The sequence below is a fragment of the Megalobrama amblycephala genome, linkage group LG20 (assembly GCF_018812025.1).
Source record: "Megalobrama amblycephala isolate DHTTF-2021 linkage group LG20, ASM1881202v1, whole genome shotgun sequence".
Taxonomy (NCBI): domain Eukaryota; kingdom Metazoa; phylum Chordata; class Actinopteri; order Cypriniformes; family Xenocyprididae; genus Megalobrama; species Megalobrama amblycephala.
The window spans coordinates 24,746,890-24,766,205 of record NC_063063.1 but is presented as its reverse complement, the minus strand read 5'-3'; the positions used below and the strand labels follow the sequence as shown (position 1 = coordinate 24,766,205).

Below are 19,316 nucleotides of genomic sequence, written 5' to 3'. Positions count from 1 at the left end.
AAATACAACTGTATATGCTTCACATATACATATTTCCACAAAAGTTTGCCTTGAACGTACTTCCGCTTTCCGCATTCTTCAAAACGTTTACGCTGTGTGTCCTACCCCTTCCCTATTCTACTTACGGAAAAAATTGAAACTGGCGCCACATTCGTTCCGTAAGTAGAATAGGGAAGGGGTAGGACACACAGCGTAAGCGCTTTGAAGAATGCGGAAAGCGGAAGTATGTTTGAGGCGATATTTTGTGTATATAAAGCATAAACAGTTGTATTTTTTTCGAAAATGACTGATCGTTTCACTAGATAAGACCCTTATTCCTCGCCTGGTATCATTTAAAGCCCTTTGAAGCTGCACTGAGACTGTAATTTTGACCTTCAACCGTCTGGAGGCCACTGAAGTCCACTATAAGGAGAATAATCCGGGGAATGTTTTCATCAAAAACCTTAATTTCTTTTCGACTGATGAAAGAAGGACATGAACATCTTGGATGACATGGGGGTGAGTAAATTATCAGGAAAAGTTTATTTAACCCTTATGCAGTCTTCGTTTGGGAAGTACACTCAGGGTCTTCGGGATCTCCACAGACCCCAGGCAACAAAATGCAATTTTGTAACAAAATACTTGTTTTTTTAAATAACATTTAATTTTACTCTGTTTATTAATGTTTTTACTCCATGTTTGTACAGTTTTTGGAGGATTTATCATATTTTTTTAAATTTATATAAATAAATTAAAAAATATTTTTTTAAAATAGGTTTTTATACAAAAACAGCTTTTTATGTAAAATTCACTTTATAAAAGACCCACATTTCTAAATTTCATTCATGGGGATAACATGGATAATTTGACATGGTTTAGTGTAAGATTTTTGCCCATCTTTTGGAAAATGCAGTTTTAAAAGTAAAAAAACTATCATTTTTACCAGTAGATGGCTGCAGAGCTCCACTATATGCTATGTGCTATTTGAATGACTGAAAGACATCTTTTCATAAGTTTTTTTCAGTTGGATTCATATCTAAATATTATGAAATCACAATTATAACAATAAAGGGTACTTTTTGTCAAAGTTTAGTATTTTTTGTAATGAAAAAAAATAGTTTTTCAATATTGTTACATTATGATGAGACTCCACTGTGAAAATGGACAAAATTCATCCTCAAAATCAACATTTTGGAAAAATTAATTTTTTTCAGTACAAAAAATGCTAAACTTTGACAAAAAGTAGTTTTTTATTGTTATAATTGTGATTTCATAACATTTAGATATGAATCCAACAAAAAAAAACTTATGAAAAGATGTCTTTCAGTCAGTCAGATAGCACATAGCAAATAGTGGAGCTCTGCAGCCATCTACTGGTAAAAGTGATTTTTTTTTTTACTTTTAAAACTGCATTTTTCAAAAGATGGGCAAAAATCTTACACTAAACCATGTCAAATTATCCATGTTATCCCCATGAATGAAAGTTAGAAATGTGGGTCTTTTATAAAGTGAATTTTACATAAAAAGCTGTTTTTGTAAAAATATTAATTAATTAATTTATTTATATAAATTTAAAAGATACGAGAAATCCTCCAAAAACTGCACAAATATGAAGTAAAAACATTAATAAACAGAGTAAAATTACATTTGTTTTTTAAAAAGCAGTTATTTTATAACAAAATTACATTTTATTGCCTGGGGTCTGTGGAGACCCCGAAGACCCTGAGTGTGACCCTTTTTTTTACACTAACATAAAAACAAGATATCACTCTGATTTTTTTTTTTTCTTTGTAGATCTAGAAAGTGTTAACAACGGTACAAAGTTTCATGTCATTTGGACAAAGAGAATATTTTTTTTTATTTGAGCAAACGTCGTTTGGGGTCTGTGCAGACCCCAAAGACCCTATAAGGGTTAAAAGTGGACTAATCCTTTAAGACACATAGCAATCACATAGTATTTTTACACCTGAAATATGAAGTAATTATATTCATAGCATTTGTTTTCTTCTGATCTCCCTACTTAAGTTTACACTGAGCCAGTAGGAAGCATGCTTTAACACAGGTTTTGATCATAACAAAATGTTCTCAGTATAGCCCTCAACATCATTTCTTTAGTATAAACGGAGTGTCTATTTACACCAAGTGCTAATATTCTGCCTTGTTACACCCACCTTTAATCTGATTGAGCCAGGCAAAATTACAAAAGAAATTTTGCTGATGACAGAATCAGTGGCATGGAGAATAAAGTGGGTGGTGATAAGTTTTGACACGACCTACCCAAATTTGAATCAGCTCAGAGTAGCATTTATTTAAAATATTCAAAAAGTGGAAATAAAGTGCCTATAACGGGCATTTGTTAGTGGGAATGAAGTGTTTAAGGGGTAGGGTTAGAGGTAGGTGTAGGAGAGGTGATGTCAAGTACTGTATGAGTAATGTCCCAATAAAGTAGCATCCATTTATGATTATGATAAATATAATAATATATGCTGAATGTGTTATTGTTGCATACTTTTTTATAAAATACTACAATACACTGAGGTGCATATAGTATATGGCACTGTTTGCTGTTTCTTTTTAAGTATAAACAGACTCTAACTACGATTTAGCCACTGCCTTAGTATAAAATACACTAGGTTTGGACTAAAATTTTTATGAATAGTTTTATTTAGCAAGGATGCATTAAATTGATCAAAAGTGACATTAAAGGCATTTATAATGTTACAAAATTTATTTTCCAAATAAATGCTGTTCTTTCTAACTTAATCTAAGAATCCTGAAATGCATCACTTTCTCCACAAAAAATATTAAGCTGCACAACCGATAATAATAATTTCTTGAGCACCAAATTAGCTTATTAGAATGATTTCTGAAGGACTGTGTGAGACTGAAGACTGGAGTAATGACTGCTGTAAATTCAGCTTTGTCATCACCAGAGTAAATAAAATTTTCAAATATATTAAAATTGTAATAATATTTAGCATAAAGTCAGCATAAGAGACTTCTTTTATTTTAAAAAAAATCTTACTAACCTCAAACGTTTGAATGTTAGTATATGCATGAATAATTTCTGTTAAAATAAATGTTTTCACAGTGCATACCCTGTACAGGCATCTAATCCCAACCCCCCTACCCCCTTCTGCTTATCTATTTAGCCTGTCACTAAACTGACTCCATTATTAGTGACCTCTGTTGACCTCCTCTGATTGACCCTAAACAACAGAGAGAGTGGACAAACGAGAGTTGTAAATCCAAGCGAGAGTGTTGGTCAGAGTGTGCCAAGCTTTAATAAGAGAGCGTGTGCCACAAACAACAGTTCAAAGACTTTTAACCCAGGCTCTTCTGAATAGCTGGAAAATATTACTTAAAGATGACATTATGGCATTTTTTCTTGCTTCATTCCAGAACACATTAATGATGTTATTGGTCAGGTGTATTATGGTTTCTCTAATTTACTTTAAATACTTTACAATTTTACAGGATCCATTCCAGCAATTGTCCAAAGAATTCAGAGATAGACTGGATTCAGAGGAAAGAAAGCAAGTGAAGGTTTTCCTTGGGCTCACAGATATTGACACTTTCTCTTTGGAGTTACATGAGATCCTTCAGCTCAAGACCAACAGCACTGTGGAAGACGGCTTCGCTCCGCATTGGGAGTAAGAACTGATCTTATTTTTTAACATTTTTATTTTTATTTACCCTGCAATTTAGCCATCTGGATGGCAGCCTTCTGGGCTCACCATTTGTGAGAGTGGGGTTTGATGAGGCAAAATGACCACAAAAGGCAAAATGGCCACTAAAATGGCCTGACCACTTTTCACATAATGCTTGGCATTTGATTAGCAGTCTTTTTAAATGTAAATTTCATAAGAGATAACTACAGTCAGCCATTTATTACATTTCATTTCATTTCACATTTCACATTTATTTGTATAGCGCTTTTCACGATACATATCATTTCAAAGCAGCTTTACAGAGAATGCATGTCAACATCACAATTTAAAGAATGCAGTTAGCAAATAATGTAGTAATTTAGGCAATTAATTTACAATCACTGTTAGCAGTTTAACTGAACGTAGAAGCAATGAGCGGGTGTCCCGAGGCAAAACAGAAAAGCAAATGGAGAATAATTAGCGTAGCTGCTGTTCATAACATTAAGCAAAGATAGTCATGTGCAATTAATCTGGTATGAGATGCATTATGTGAATGCTTGGCTAAAGAGATGCGTCTTTAATCTTATTTATAGTCTTATTTATTATCACACAGTAAACCTTCACAGAAGGATCAGGACCCTGATACAAAGCAAAGGGGTCTTATGACACTGAAGAGGTTTATTTCACAATAATTATTTGCAATAGCACTAATTTATCCCACATATTTGGGTTAGTTACCAAAGAACTGAATAAATGGACATGAAATATTTATTTGAAAACTTTTGTTATAAGAAATCATGAGTTATACAATAAACATTATACAAAAATATACTGCAAAATGCCAATCACGTATTCTGAAGATCTGAATAAGAATTCATTTAAGACACTGAAACATAATTTTTTATATCTGGCTTGTGATTGAAAACATCAATCCAATTCCAAATGACTTTGTTCAGGGCAATTATTCTCAAAATAAAAAGTCAGGAAATGTTCTGGCATGCAAAGCAAATACACTTAAAAAGATCTTAGAGCATTTAGTACCTACGACAAAAAGAGACATAAGGGTCTTTTTAGTTTTACCCAGAATGGGCACTTTCAATCACAACAATGCAGACCTCCCAGACCTAGTCATTCCCTGGAGACCTGTGGGCTTTTAGACCCAAGAGAGGCACACTTTGACCCCTCCAGGCTCCCATCTGTCAGTATGCCCTGTTCTGGTCACCTACTGAGCAGGCAGCTGGTCGGAAAGAAAAGGAATGCGTGTGCTGAGAACAATAGAATCCAAAGCTAACTGTTGATCCTGAACCACACCACTGAACACCCTTCCTCCTTTCTCTTTCTGTGTTCCACCACATAGCATCAGGTCCACCATGGAATTTCATTTGGAGGAGAAGAACATCACATCTTTTCCTGGTCTAGATAGTCTTCCAGACGACATTACTTTGGCTAAAGCAGCAGACATCTGGAGGCTTGCGGTGGAGTTCAAACATTGAAATGTTCTTCTGAATCAACTGAACCAAAATGAATAATATGTGAAAAGATCTGGACTACTTTTGTTGATTATGTTGTCAGATGTTGCCGTCTTTGTTATTTCTGTTGTATAGGACTCATTCCAACATCCTAAATCTTTCCTGGCTTTTTTAGGCAACATCCTAATTCTTTCTTGGCTTGGCTTTTTATTGTTTATTAAATTGATTAAAATAATTTCTGTTAACTCTTTTAGGACTTTGGGTTGCACTTTATTTTACAGTATGTGTACTTTCCTGAGAAAATACTGGGTTATATATGGTAATTACAGGGGTTAAGGTTAGGTTCAGGGTTATTATTTAATTATTACCTAAGTTATTGTAATTAGCTACTGTAATAAGTGCATTGAATGTACATAGGGAACAGGAATGTAAAATAAAGTGCTACCAGACTTTGAATATGTCAGTATTGTTAAGCACTTTATTGTTTAGAGATTTGTTTAGACTTGGATTCAGAGACCAAGAATTAATTGATCAATATTGTACTGTTGTAACACCTTCATTTATTTTGCTTCATTCTACTTTTGCTATTAATCAGGACCAAATAAAGTTGTATTACTGATCTACAGTGCATTTACATTGTGAAAAATTTGTGTACAAGAGATACAAAAACTGTCCATTTATTTTTACTAACAGTTTCTACCCCAGCCTTGAGGGGTAGAAAAATGTAAAATATATTAATAAAAACGTTCAATAAATACATACATTTTGCCATGTTTAATAGTTATACTTATTGGCTTAATTAGCGTGTCACATGTAAAACTCCCTTACAAGAAGTCAGTAAATTATTTATCTCAGTAGCTCAAATTAACACCACATCTGCCGCCTGTGCAGCGCGCCTACCAACCTTGCCTTTTCTTCACGCCTCTTTCAGCCATCATGTCTGAAAGACACATCCAAACAGCCAATCAGAACATCGGAACGCTCGGCGCTCCACCAATGAAAATTCTCAATGGGCGGAGCTCCTGTATGTTTTCTGGTTGCCAATGAGAAGATGTTGCGCTGTGGAGTTGGAGACAGATGAGAAATCACTGTCAGACGCTCCAAACGGGATTAACGACGCTCTTATTTGAATAAAGACAGTTTCTTCGTCTGATGTGGACGATTTAGAGAAGGTAAGCAATGGATTGACAGTTTAATCCTACTGTTTTCGTCGTGTTTATCATGTGAAGCCACCAAGAAGTGGTGCAAGAAAGACACTTTCGCCATAGCTGAGCCAAGTCAATGCAATCCTGTGGTAGTACACAGTAACTATTCAATGAAACATCTTCGTTTATATTTTTGCATGTTTCACAGAGGCTGTGTATTGTGTATTGACCTTCATCAGGTTTGAGTTGATACCGGAGGAGGCCTAAATGTCCTTGTTTTTGTGTGTTTAAACTGTTAGACGATCTTAATAGAAAGTCCTAGACTGTCATATTGAGGTTTATTTACTATTTAGATAAGCCAAACAGTGTTTAGAAATGTATTAATATATGATGGACAGTGTTGATGCTTTGAATCTGTTACCATAGAGACAGAGCTGCGCATGACTTTACCTGTGCGGTTCAACAGCATCTTCTACAGTATTAGTGCTGACATATAATACTAATAATTAGTGTATTCCACCTGCTTCTGATCTATAGGATCATGGAAAACCTGGAAATATAAGGGAAACTGAACTTTAAGTTTTCCAGGGAGATCTAAAATTGATGGAAATGTTTATAGTCAATAAACATGTTTATATTTATGCTCTAAAATATTAAATCAGTGTATGTATAATGTATATAAAATAATTATATTTAGTAATCACATTGTAAATTCATTAATCAGAAATTGTGGGAATCCTAACAGTATCAAGCACCATTTTTATTCTTATGACTGAATCCTCTTTTGTGCTCATCAGCTTAAGATGCATACAACTCGCAGTCCATCCGCGTCCATCCAGACCGGAGCAGCTGGAGACGTACTGGACCTCAGCCTGACCGGCTCTCAGCTCGCAATGGGCCGCAGACCCAGCAGTGCTTCACCTGGAAAACACTTCTCTCGATCCATATCCGTGTCTGTGGCCAGTGACGGCCGGGGGAAGCGAAACACTTTGGTGAGTCTGTTTGGCTGTGTAATGATCAATAAATATAGCAGTAGGTGTCCCTTGTATAAAGCGAATTAAATAAACGGTGATGGTCATAAGATAAAAGCACAATATTAGAAGTAATACATATGACTCCTGCACTACATTTCAAGTCACCTAAAAAGCCATGATAACTTTGTGTGTCAGAACAGACAGAAAGTAATAAAATATTACAGTGCAGTTTGGACCTCAATAACCTCTAATGTTATAACCAAATGGCGTGGTGTAAAACTGCTCCTTTAAAGTGAGAGATGCTCCATTTTAAACCTGTTCTTAGTCTGCAGTAGGCCTAATATTATAAGTGTTTTGCACTCCTTGTTGTTGGCAGACTGATGCTGGATTGGGAAGCTCACGAGCAATTAAGAACCTGCGTCGGTCCAACAGCACCACACAGGTGAACCAGCAGGCCAACACAAGCCTCAGGTACAGAACCATCTGTCATTCCTTTGCATGCCATTTGACTCTTCTGGTGCTGCTGAGTTTTTTTTACATTTATTTTACGTAATAAAATTAAGCCTGTTTTTAGGATCTTTATATTTAGGGTTGCTTTTGACGTTATTTTCGTAACAATTAAACATTTTCTTTTCAATTCTCATTACCATAGTGCAAAAAAAATTGCACAAAAAATTATATTATATTGTATTATAAAACTTTACTGCCCCCATTAGGGCCAAATTGTTCTGCTGCATGCTAGATTTTTTTACAGCACATACAAGACAATCAAATACACAACATTAATAGCACATTAGGAAAAACAAAATTCGAAAACTACCTCTATTGCACAAATTAATACTTATATATGAAGTTTTATAGTATTTATACATCATAGTATGTTGTAATTTCTAGTTTATCCTTTGTTATATTACAAAATGCAATGTTTGTTTACTATAATACTGTTTAAAAATACTACATTGATGAGAATCTAATGGAAAAAACAAATAAAAATATATTTTTTAAATATTTAAATCAGCATAAATTTGAATAATTATATTAGTATTATTAATATATAATTAATGTAATAATATTATTATTAATGTACTAATTTTTTATAACAGATTTATACAGTTATAACTATTTAAAACTTTTTTTATACAGTTATAACACTCTTTTTGCATTACGGTAATGAGAATTTGAGAGGAAAATCTGCTTAATTATAGTTTATTTACTGTCTCAATGCAAATAAATAAATAAATATATAAATTCTTGGTCCTAAAAGGACCTAAAAAAAAAGGTCTTTAAGAAACTTTTGATTTTGGGATGAAATATGAAAATGTTTTGTGAGATTCACCCATCAACATGTGCCAGCTGTCCTATTCAGACCTTGAGAATGGATAATCCCCAAGGGACCTGAGTGAGAGGTTAGCTGACAACTTATTCAACATGTATGATTTTTTTTTTTTTAAAGCAATGATGGCGTGTTTGTGCACGTACATGTCTAGTGCACATGCCTGCATGCACTCACTTCACCCAAGCTTTGGTATGCCTGGTTGATCACCTCCTAGACGTGGAGGTTGGGGGTTTATACCCTTAAAGCAGCAACAGCTGGGGGTTGAGTGAATTTGGTTTTCCCCAGACAATAGCTATTGTGGCCCGGTGGCTGCAGCACTAGACAAGCAAGAGGGGGCTGGGTTCAGCTTTGTCAAGAGGAGAGCCAGGGTCTCCGGTTTCGCTCAAATGAGGACGCAGTGAAAGGAGAAGTGTGCATGCTGAAATTCTTTTGTCCGGCAGCTGCCAGTCCTGCCCTCCCCTCCCACTGCATCCTGGGATGCCACAGAGGGGTTTAAATGAAGGAACGACCCAATACCCCTTCCCCCTTCCTTCTGGTGTTTAATAACTGTCATTCCGTGACCTCTCTTCCCTCTGAATCGCTTAAAAAGAGGAAACGTGGAGGAATGTAGTTCCTTGAATTGCTTTTCATTGGACCAGCTGATGCTAGGCGCCCCTTACACCCCCAAAACACTCACATATGCATACTGAAGTTGCTAGCACAGATGCCGGTGGGTCAGACATAGGGGTGAACATCATGTTAAACATTTGATGCGATTTAAATGTTAAGGGATGCGATTGCCATATGCTTATGGACATCTGCGTCCTTAAAATCAGCCTCTGCTGTAGCATTCCTCTGCTGGGAGCCCAGTGCAGCTGTTGTCAGCTCTGAAAAAGGAACCTTTTTTTTTATATGCTCATCTGATATGTTTAGCCTAAATAGTCTGGTTGGTTTTACTGGAGATGAATCTCAGATTATGCACTAGATTTGCATCTATTTTTGTTCTAAAGAAGGGAAACCTGGGCTTGGTAATGCTTAATATTTATAAGAGGCATTTGAACAAAATCTATACAACAACTATTAATTCATAGCATGTGCCAGTTGCACTATGGACACTTTTTTTGTAAAAAGTTTTAAACCATGCACACTACTGTTCAAAAGTTTGGTTTGTATGAATTAAAATAATACTTTTATTCAGCAAGGACACATTAAAGGGATAGTTCACCAAAAAGGAAAATTATCCCATGATTTACTCACCCTCAAGCCATCCTAGGTGTAGTTTATAAAGATTAAAATATGGCTATGTTTCTTACAAAAACCCATCGCTTCACTTCAGAAGGCCTTTATTAACCCCCTGGAGCCGTATGGATTACTTTTATGATGGGTGGATGCACTTTTTTGAACTTCAAAGTCAGAAGTGCCATTCACTACCATTATATTTTATAATATAACTCTGATTGTGTTTATCTGAATAAGATATACACAATATAGTCATAAGTCATATACACAGGATGACTTGAGGGTGATTAAATCATGGTATAATTTTAAATTTTGGGTGAACTATCCCTTTAAATTGATTAAAAGTGACAGTAAAGACATTTATAATGTTACAAACAATTTTTTTATTACATTTATTACATTATATTCATCAAAGGATCCTAAAAGATGTATCATGGTTTCCACAAAAATATTAAGCTGTTTTCAACATTCATGAAAAGAAGAAATATTATTTGAGGACCAGATCAGCATATTAGAATGACTTCTGAACAATCGTGTGACGCTGGAGTAATGGCAATCCCTGTAATAAATTGCATTTTAAAATATATTGCAATAGAAAACAGTTCTTTTAAATTCTAAGAAGAATATTTAACAAGATTACTGTTTTTACTGTACTTTTGATCAAATAAATGCAGCCTCGGAGACTTCTTTTGAAAACATTCACGGAAGTGTAGGTATTATTGGTCTAGTGTTGTGTTTATATGTTCCTCATGTGTGTTTGGTGTGTAATACTCTGACCTTTCTGTCTTTCCTTCCTTCCTGTCTTTCTCTCTCTCTGCGTCTGATTGCAGTGAAGGCCACACAGAAGACTTCCTGGCTCTGTTCAACAGCAGCTCTGATGGACGTAGAAAACTGGCTGGTCTCTCCAAGACGTCCAAAGACCGTACCACTTGGAACATCCTGGTACTGTCCAACTCATCCACTACTTTATTATGTCTCATGTCATTGTGATTGTCAGATCCTTCTGATTGTTATGACAAGTAATTTGACAAAACCTGTGAACTCAGGAGGCCTTAAACAATGGTAAGATTAAAAGTCATGTGGACTGTCTTGCTTCAGGATGATCAGCCGAGAGTGTTCCCTGTGCCCAGCAGCTCTCACAGTACCTGCAGTATGGATTCTCCCACAGGAATGAAGAAGAGGGAAGCTGGCGTCTCTCTGGCTGCCAACTTCACTGCCAACAACAGGTGGGAGGCCATTTTCTCCTGCAGCTTAGACACTGTGCTAATGGTTAGCTTTCAAACTCTCATGTTGCCATGACAACAGTGTCACTGACAACGGATTCACTTTACGCCTTTTTTGTGCTTGTCAATCAAAGCATGAGCATGCCCTAGGGAGAAGAGTGATTGGAAAAAATGTATGTGAATATTTAGGATGTCTGTGTGTTGACTTTCAGGAGCAATAAAGCAGCTGTGGGTAACTCGGTGACCACCATCCTCCACAACAACCACTCAGAGAAACCCCTCACTCCCAAGAGCTCCAATCAGAAACCCTCCTTCAAGTAGGTTCATTATGACCTTGAATGATTGCACAGCTCTGTGAACTAATCTTAGACAGAAGTCCTCTAAATAAGGCTCTATTTTGCTTGAGTATGCTGTTTCCAGGCTTACACATTTACAGTTTTCTCCCTCTCTCTATTTTAACAGTAACATAATCAAAGCCACAGTAAATGATGATTCAACTCTGGATGTGAGTGGTTCTCTTACTAAGTCTCAGAAGAATTTCTCTTCTGCGTCATCGAGCTCCAACAACAACGCCTCCCGTAGCCCCCGAAGCCCAGGTCAGCCCCGCAGACGAGAGGTGACTGAGGAGGAGGCCGAAAGGTCAGCAGTGTTTTCCAGCCTCCATATGTTTCCACTTGAGTTGTTTTTTTTACATGATCATCTTCATACAAATGTTTGATTGGCCTTTGAGACATTTCAGCAGGGGTGCCGTTAAGGGGGGAAAAGTTAGGACGATTCTAAGGGCCCACGCACTTTTGGGGCCCCCAGAGATCGGTTTTATTAGTAGTAACAGTCAGTACTCGAAGTGGGCCGGTACGCACCGGTACGCAGTACCGGCACTTCTCGCGCACCGGCACTTCTCACATGTTGCCGATACTCTGAACGCCCACACCGGAACGTAGAATCATCCGGCTATTAATTAATTGTATACATCGCACGTTCTGAGCTTTTATAAGCTGTACGATCTGAACAGATCAATTGTCTGCGCAATATGACTGTGACTGAAGCCCAATTGTTTAATTCTGCATGAGTGGCGCGCGAATCACTGTAGGAGCACCAGCGCGCTCCAAAAGTGTTAAGATTTGCACGAGCCGTTCCTATGTGACGATGATAAAATGTGCCACCATTTGCATTCTTTTGAGGATAGTAAAACGCTATGGAGAAAGTCGAACATGATCTAAAACAGCTACTAAAATGACGGATGAAAAAAGGGGGGAAAACATCATCCCACAAACTTTTTAAACTCATGAAGACCACATTTACTAGAATTTATCACGGTCTATTGTATTTATTGTGGCAAATTTTGACTAGTTGTAGAATTTATAATAGATAATCTGTTAAGGGAATAGATTTTTTCACTAAAGATTTATATTACAGCTGTGGCATAGCTAGTTTCTAACTGTGTTGCTATGAAAAAATGGTCATACCTGTAATTATATCCTTATTGTAACAAATGCTATAGTTAACAATTACAAGAACTGTTATTTTAAGGCTGAGTACAAGTTAGAAAGAGCTTTAAATATGGACCTTCTTGAATTTTTGACTAAACAATTGGTTTTGTATAAGAATGTATTAAAATGAATATTTGATTACTGTATTTTTTCTATTACATTTACATTTGCATAATAAATCATCTGCTAGTGCTACAACCATGGGAGGTCTCTGACTAAATACTGTTACCTAGAGGTCAAAAGCAATAGCAAAAGTAATAGGTCATTATTATTAAATTGCAGACAAAGATTTTGGATAGCTAGGTTGACTTGTTTGGTGTGGAATGGGTGCAGTAGGGGGCACAACCTCATATTCTTTCATAGGGCCCAAAACTGCTAGCGGTGCCCCTGCATTTCAGACTGTTCAAAATGGGTTTTGTACATGTTAAACACATTTACAAACTTCTTTACAGGTATATTCAGCAAGTGAACCATGCTGCTATTATCATCCAGCGTTGGTATCGTCGCCATACCAACAGAAAGAGAGCCAATGAGAATATCAAACACCTCCTCACATCCAAAAAGAAGGTAATGTATTTCACCCATGGATGTTTATAATACCTTGAATTAAAGGGTTAGTTCACCCAAAAATGAAAATTCTGTCATTAATTACTCACCCTCATGTCGCCCCACACCCGTGAGACCTTCGTTCATCTTCAGAACACAAATTAAGATATTTTTCCTAACATCCGCTCAGTGAGGCCTGCATTGCCAGCAAGATAATTAACACTTTCAATGCCCAGAAAGCTACTAAAGATGCATTTAAAACAATCACTAGACACTGTTGAATAAAGTCATTTGTTTTGTTTTTTTTGGCACACAAAAAGTATTCTCGTCGCTTCATAACATGAAGGCTGAACCACTGTAGTCACATAAACTGTTTTAAATGCATCTTTAGTATCTTTCGGGGCATTTAAAAGTGTTAATTGTCTTGCTGTCAATGGAGGCCTCACTAAGCTATTGGATTTTATGAAAAATATCTTAATTTGTGCTCCGAAGATGAACAAAGGTCTTACGGGTGTGGGACAACATGAGGGTGAGTAATTATAATTAATGACAGAATTTTCATTTTTGGGTGAACTAACCCTTAAATTATATTATATTATATTATATTATATTATATTATATTATATTATATTATATTATATTATATTATATTATATTATATTATATTATATTATATTATAAACACTTCATTATTGTGGGGGATTTTCCCTAGGAGAGGGAGCAGAGAGCAGAGGAGGAAAAAACCATTGAGTCATTGAAGAAAAAAGAAGATGATCGAAAACGCATCAGGGAGGAGAAAGCTCGTCTGGCTCGGCTTACTGCCATACAGGTACAGTGTAGTTAGCACTGCTATTGAAGTTTTTGTTGGCTAAGTCATTGTTTTCTGAAGTATTGCATCATTTGTGCACCTGAAACAGGAGCTTCAGCAAAAAAGAGCCCAACGTGCTGCAGAGGTACAACAGATTGCAGAGGTGGAGGTAGAGTCACTAAGATGTGCTGAGAAAGTGGGCCGTAAAAAACTCACCAAGAGTTCACCCACTTCTCCCACTGACATCAAGGCTAAGAACACAGGTGTGCACCACTCTGGGTCTCCATTTCTTGTACCTTATTCTGTGTTCTTTTATACTTTGTCAGTGGATCTCATAAGAGATCAGATAAGTCACCAATCAATCTTAAGTAGTCACAACATTTGGCCTTTATTTTTCAGATTCTAATGTAAATGTGGTGCCTGATCTGGATGATGTGACGAATTTGGGGGCCGTGTCACCTGTTGGTTCTGTGCGCAGAGGATCTCAGTGTTCTCAGGTAACCACTTACAACAAACTGGACATAATTTCACCAGCTGTGAAGAAAAATGAAAACTTTTGCTCATCACATCGCTTCATGCCCTAAGGAGATCCTCCAGAGGTCTGTGAGCATGGAGGACCAGCGGCAGGGGGCACCATCGAGCAGGGCGCAATCAAAAACCACTCTGAATGACCTGCTAGACACACTAAAGCTCTTAGAAGAGGAGCCAGAGAGACTGTCAGAGCCTAAGAGCTACAGGAAGGACAAGTATGCGTGGATTGACAAGGTGAATTGACACTTTCTTATCTTCAATTCTATAATATACACTACCGTTCAAAAGTTTGAGGGGTGGTAATGTTTATTTTTAATGTTTTTGAAAGGAGCTTCTTAAGCTCACCAAGGCTGCATTTATTTGATCAAAAATATTGTGAAATATTCTTTTGATCATTTTAATGCATCCTTGCTGAATAAAAATGTAATTTTCGTTAAAAAAATGTAATTGACTGCAAATTTCTGAACAGTAGTGTAAATTACTTTTTTTATGATTGGCTAACCCTTCACATACATTTTCTTCTCAGGATGGAGACTCCAACTCCCTGACGACTGATAACGTGGAACGGCACAGGCAGCTGAGTCAGACTCCAGCCCTTCCAGATGGGGGCGCTCTGCTCTCAGAAGCCAAACTGCAGAGCATTATGAGCTTCCTGGATGAGATGGAGAAGTCTGAGCAGGAGAGACCACGCTCAGTCACCTCTGGATCACATAGAGAGGTAAATGTTTGAACTGACTATATGAAGTTAACAGGGCTTGACATTAACACCTGCCAAATGCAAGTGGATTTCAGCAGTGGCGTGTAACGCAGCCACTCCTACTAGCCACTTTGAAAAGTTTAATTTGATATATAATTTATAAATTTTTCAATTATAGTCTTTTAAAAAGGCATCTGAAATAATAAACTAAGTGCAACGTAGTATTGTCAAAAATATCGATACTGAGATATCTGAAATGCTTCCAATATTCATTTTCCGCAGAATAGATATACGATACCAGTTGTGCTTTCTCGCTCCCTCATCTCTCCAACAGAGAGTTGACACACAAACCTCCCCTCACTCGTTTAATTTGCTACGCATAAATATCGTTGGTGTTACAGGGTTTGAATTTCGGCATGGGATTGTGTGTATTGCGCATAGTTTTGCTTATTCCCGCAGATAAAGCTGCCGCTCATTATTAAATTTAGTTCTTTTTCCCTGCTTATTGTGCTTAAACAGTCATATACAGTGCATATACAGTACACAGGAAAATAATGTCAAAATGCCTGTCTTGGCGAGTATTCACGTAAATGCAATTATATTTTAAGTGAACATAAACTGCTGAGAAAGAAAATGCATGTGTAATATTATAATGGATCCGTGTGTCATGTCTTAAAGTGACAGTAGACTAATATACCTGCTGCCAAATTATGAGATAATATTGAAAATATATATATAGCAGTTTTTCCCTATGGTGTCGGTCAAAATTGTGGCCAGTGAAAATGCCACAGTGGCCGGTGAGCAAAAAAGTTAATGTCAAGCCTGGGAAGTTAATAAGTTTTATGTTGTATCAGCACTGAATTTTATATTAATATATGCGTGTGTGTAGGTGATGTTGTCAGAGGAGGATCTAGCAGTTGTGGAACAAGCCTCAGCCACAGCTGCTGAGGTCACCGGCTCTATGATGAGACTCAAACTGGAGCTGGATGAGAAAAAACGCACTGTCAATATGCTACAAACAGCGCTGGTAAAATTGCATATATTATCATCTGTATTTTTTTAGAATAGTATGCACAACCTCAGATGACATTTACATATGTTTATGTGCAATATGCAAAAGAGATGATCTGTGAATAGTGCTGCCTGAGACTAATTTGTAAATGTGAATGTGTGTCTTTAGGCCCAGCAGAGGGAGCTGACGATCCGGCATGTGAAGGAGACTGAGAAAGAGCTCAATCATACATTCCAGTTACAGAAACAGCAGTATGAAGCTACGATACAGAGACACCTGACATTTATAGACCAGGTATTAATCTCAAGCGTAGAGACACCAGACATTTAAAAACAAGACATTGGCCTTTATACAGCATCTGAACTTTCAGACAAGGCATGTCAAGCTATAATCAAATTTGTCTTCACAATCATTGTATTACAGTAATGAAAATCATCATTAATAATAGTGGAAATTACAAAAAAAAAAAAAAAAACGAAAAACAACAAAAACCTAGAATAAATTATTTGGATGGATTACAGTAGAAGGAAGCTATTCATCAAAGAATCTTGAAAAAAGTACCACAGTTTACATAAAAAATATTAAGCAGCTGTTCCATATTGATGATAATAAGAATTTTTTCTTAAACAGCAAATCAGCATATTAATGATTTTTGAAGGATCATGTGACACCAAAGACTGAAGTAATGACATTCTAGTCTTACTGCTAGATGAGGTTTTGCTTGTATTAACATGTCTCTCTCTCTCTCTCTTTCTCTCAGCTTATTGATGATAAAAAGGCCCTGAGTGAAAAGTGTGAGGAAGTAGTGGGAGAACTCAAGCAGGTTGACCAGAAATACACTAAGAAGATCGCTCAGATGCAGGAGCAACATGAGCTGGTGAGTTGAGTTTTAATTAGTGTCTTGAGATTTTGGTGCAGTGATCCTATCGTGGACCTGCTGCAGAGGAGGTGCCTCAGGGTCTGAGCAGTTTTTGCATCAACTTTGGCCACAAGGAGGCGATCAACCTTTAAGTGTCTGTTCAAGTGTATTGTAGATCTTATAGTGCCTCAGTTTCGAAACGTGTGCTGGTTTCTATGTTTCTTATTTTCACTGTTTTGTGGTTTTCTCTGCTGCTGTCAGTATCTCTATCACTGCAAACAATCTTGAGTATAATTATATTAACTTGTGCACACCATCAAATGCATGTTCGCTTGCTGTGTTGCTTTTGCCACTGCTAACTGTTTCTCTTTCTGCATTTGTTGTGCGTTTCTCTCTTTATCTGTCCTTCCATCTGCCTGTAGGTGTGGCAAATTCTGGGTCCCATGTGCGAGGTAACTCTTTTTTTCTTTCTAACCACTCATCATTCCATTCTGTCATTTTCATTCTTTTATTCTTCTCTCAATGCTGACAGACAGCTTTATTTTGCTTGGAGCCATTGACCTTGCATGCTTTTTTTTTTAAACCAGCATTTCTTTTAAGGCAGCAAATATCAGGCTATCCATGGGGCATTAAAAAGCATTAAAAGCATTAAGTCATTAAAGGTGCCCTAGAATTAAATATTGAATTTATATTGGCATAGTTGAATAACAAGAGTTCAGTACATGGAAATGACATACACTGAGTTTCAAACTCCATTGTTTCCTCCTTCTTATATAAATCTCATTTGTTTAAAAGACCTCCGAAGAACAGGCGAATCTCAACATAACACAGACTGTTACGTAACAGTCATTAACATGTACGACCCCAATATTTGCATATGCCAGCCCATGATCAAGCCATTAGACAAGGGCAGAACGTCTGGATGTGCACAGCTGAATCATCAGACTAGATAAGCAAGCAAGAACAATAGTGAAAAATAGCAGATGGAGCAATAATAACTGACATGACCCATGATAACATGATATTTTTAGTGATATTTGTGAATTGTCTTTCTAAATGTTTCGTTAGCATGTTGCTAATGTACTGTTAAATGTGGTTAAATTTACCATCGTTTCTTACTGTATTCACGGAGACAAGAGAGCCGTCGCTATTTTCATGTTTAAACACTTGCAGTCTGTATAATGCATAAACACAACTTCATTCTTTATAAATCTCTCCAACAGTGTGTAATGTTAGCTTTAGCCACGCAGCATAGCCTCAAACTCATTCAGAAACAAATGTAATACATCCAAATAAATACTATACTTACATGATCCGATGTATGCAAGCAGCATGCATGACGAACATCTTGTAAAGATCCATTTTGAGGGTTATATTAGCTGTGTAAACTGTGTTTATGCTGTCAAGGCAAGCGCGAGCCCCGGGGGAGGGGGAGCACGAGAATTATAGGGCCGCAACCTATATATCGGTGCATAGTTAATGATGTCCCAAAATAGGCAGTTAAAAAATGAATTAAAAAAAATCTATGGGGTATTTTGAGCTGAAACTTCACAGACACATTCAGGTGACACCTTAGACTTATATTACATCTTTTAAAAAGAAGTTCTAGGGCACCTTTAAATGGATTTTGCGAAAATTACGGCCTTAAATTGCATTAAAAAGCATTACAATTTATTTCTACAGGCATTACATTTTTTAGATATTACCAGTTTATTTTGAATAAAGCCTAAATAATTAATAACTTTGATTTGCTGGCGCAAAATATGTACATTGGTGTGATACGCACATGGAACCAGTTTAGCAATTGCCTCAGGCCGGTGCAAAATTGCCATAACGCCGGTTAGGACAGCGGCGGGCTGGGACCTGGAGACGGAAGTCTGCATCAATGTTGCCAACTTAGCGCCTTTTCAGGCCCCTTTTGCACACGCGTGACGTAGGGTGAAGTACCGAGAGAGTGTTTACAAAGCAAACGTGCAAAGACTAATTCAAACGACCATTACAAAAAAAGGTAAAACAACAATGTAGGACAATTTTGAAGTCGTGCGTGACCTTTCCAATGTGTACATCGCGCGTGACCTTTCCAATGTGTACATCGCGCGTGACCTTTCCAATGTGATTACGTAATGCAGAGCTAGTGTAAGACAAGCATTTGTGGTTAAAAAGTAAATACATTTTTTTTTTTTTTTTTTTTTTTTTTTTAGAAAATGACACATTGTTTTGGATGTGCCAAGGTGACAATAGACGATGCATCAAGATTTTCAATTAATTTTATTAGTTTTCTCACCCAAAGCTATTGAATGACTTCAGAAGACCACTTTTATGATGCTTTTGTCTTTATCTATTAAAAAAAAACCTGGGGCTGGATTCCAGAAAATCTTC

At 36.8% G+C, this 19,316-nt stretch overlaps 2 protein-coding genes across 3 annotated transcripts in view; both read left to right on the top strand.

The window, feature by feature from the left end:
* The window catches only part of rnf213b (ring finger protein 213b), a 37,993-nt gene extending 32,136 nt beyond the window's left edge, over window positions 1-5,857 (top strand). The window contains exons 62-63 of the mRNA XM_048170384.1: window positions 3,457-3,632; window positions 4,987-5,857. Coding sequence (XP_048026341.1) covers window positions 3,457-3,632; window positions 4,987-5,122 — 312 coding nt within the window. The 3' untranslated portion in view covers window positions 5,123-5,857. The remainder of the gene's footprint in view (window positions 1-3,456; window positions 3,633-4,986) is intronic.
* Window positions 5,858-6,112: 255 nt separating this feature from the next.
* Window positions 6,113-19,316, top strand: part of cep131 (centrosomal protein 131) — a 28,332-nt gene continuing 15,128 nt past the window's right edge. Inside the window, exons 1-17 of one of the 2 annotated variants that reach the window (XM_048170399.1) lie at window positions 6,113-6,270; window positions 7,041-7,235; window positions 7,594-7,688; window positions 10,602-10,713; window positions 10,870-10,997; window positions 11,207-11,311; window positions 11,457-11,633; window positions 12,937-13,051; window positions 13,743-13,859; window positions 13,948-14,101; window positions 14,238-14,335; window positions 14,424-14,603; window positions 14,896-15,087; window positions 15,956-16,093; window positions 16,247-16,372; window positions 16,839-16,955; window positions 17,360-17,389. In XM_048170399.1, the coding sequence (XP_048026356.1) occupies window positions 7,047-7,235; window positions 7,594-7,688; window positions 10,602-10,713; window positions 10,870-10,997; window positions 11,207-11,311; window positions 11,457-11,633; window positions 12,937-13,051; window positions 13,743-13,859; window positions 13,948-14,101; window positions 14,238-14,335; window positions 14,424-14,603; window positions 14,896-15,087; window positions 15,956-16,093; window positions 16,247-16,372; window positions 16,839-16,955; window positions 17,360-17,389 (2,073 nt within the window). In that variant the 5' untranslated portion in view covers window positions 6,113-6,270; window positions 7,041-7,046. The remainder of the gene's footprint in view (window positions 6,271-7,040; window positions 7,236-7,593; window positions 7,689-10,601; window positions 10,714-10,869; window positions 10,998-11,206; window positions 11,312-11,456; window positions 11,634-12,936; window positions 13,052-13,742; window positions 13,860-13,947; window positions 14,102-14,237; window positions 14,336-14,423; window positions 14,604-14,895; window positions 15,088-15,955; window positions 16,094-16,246; window positions 16,373-16,838; window positions 16,956-17,359; window positions 17,390-19,316) is intronic. The other variant, XM_048170400.1, reaches the window with a different exon arrangement.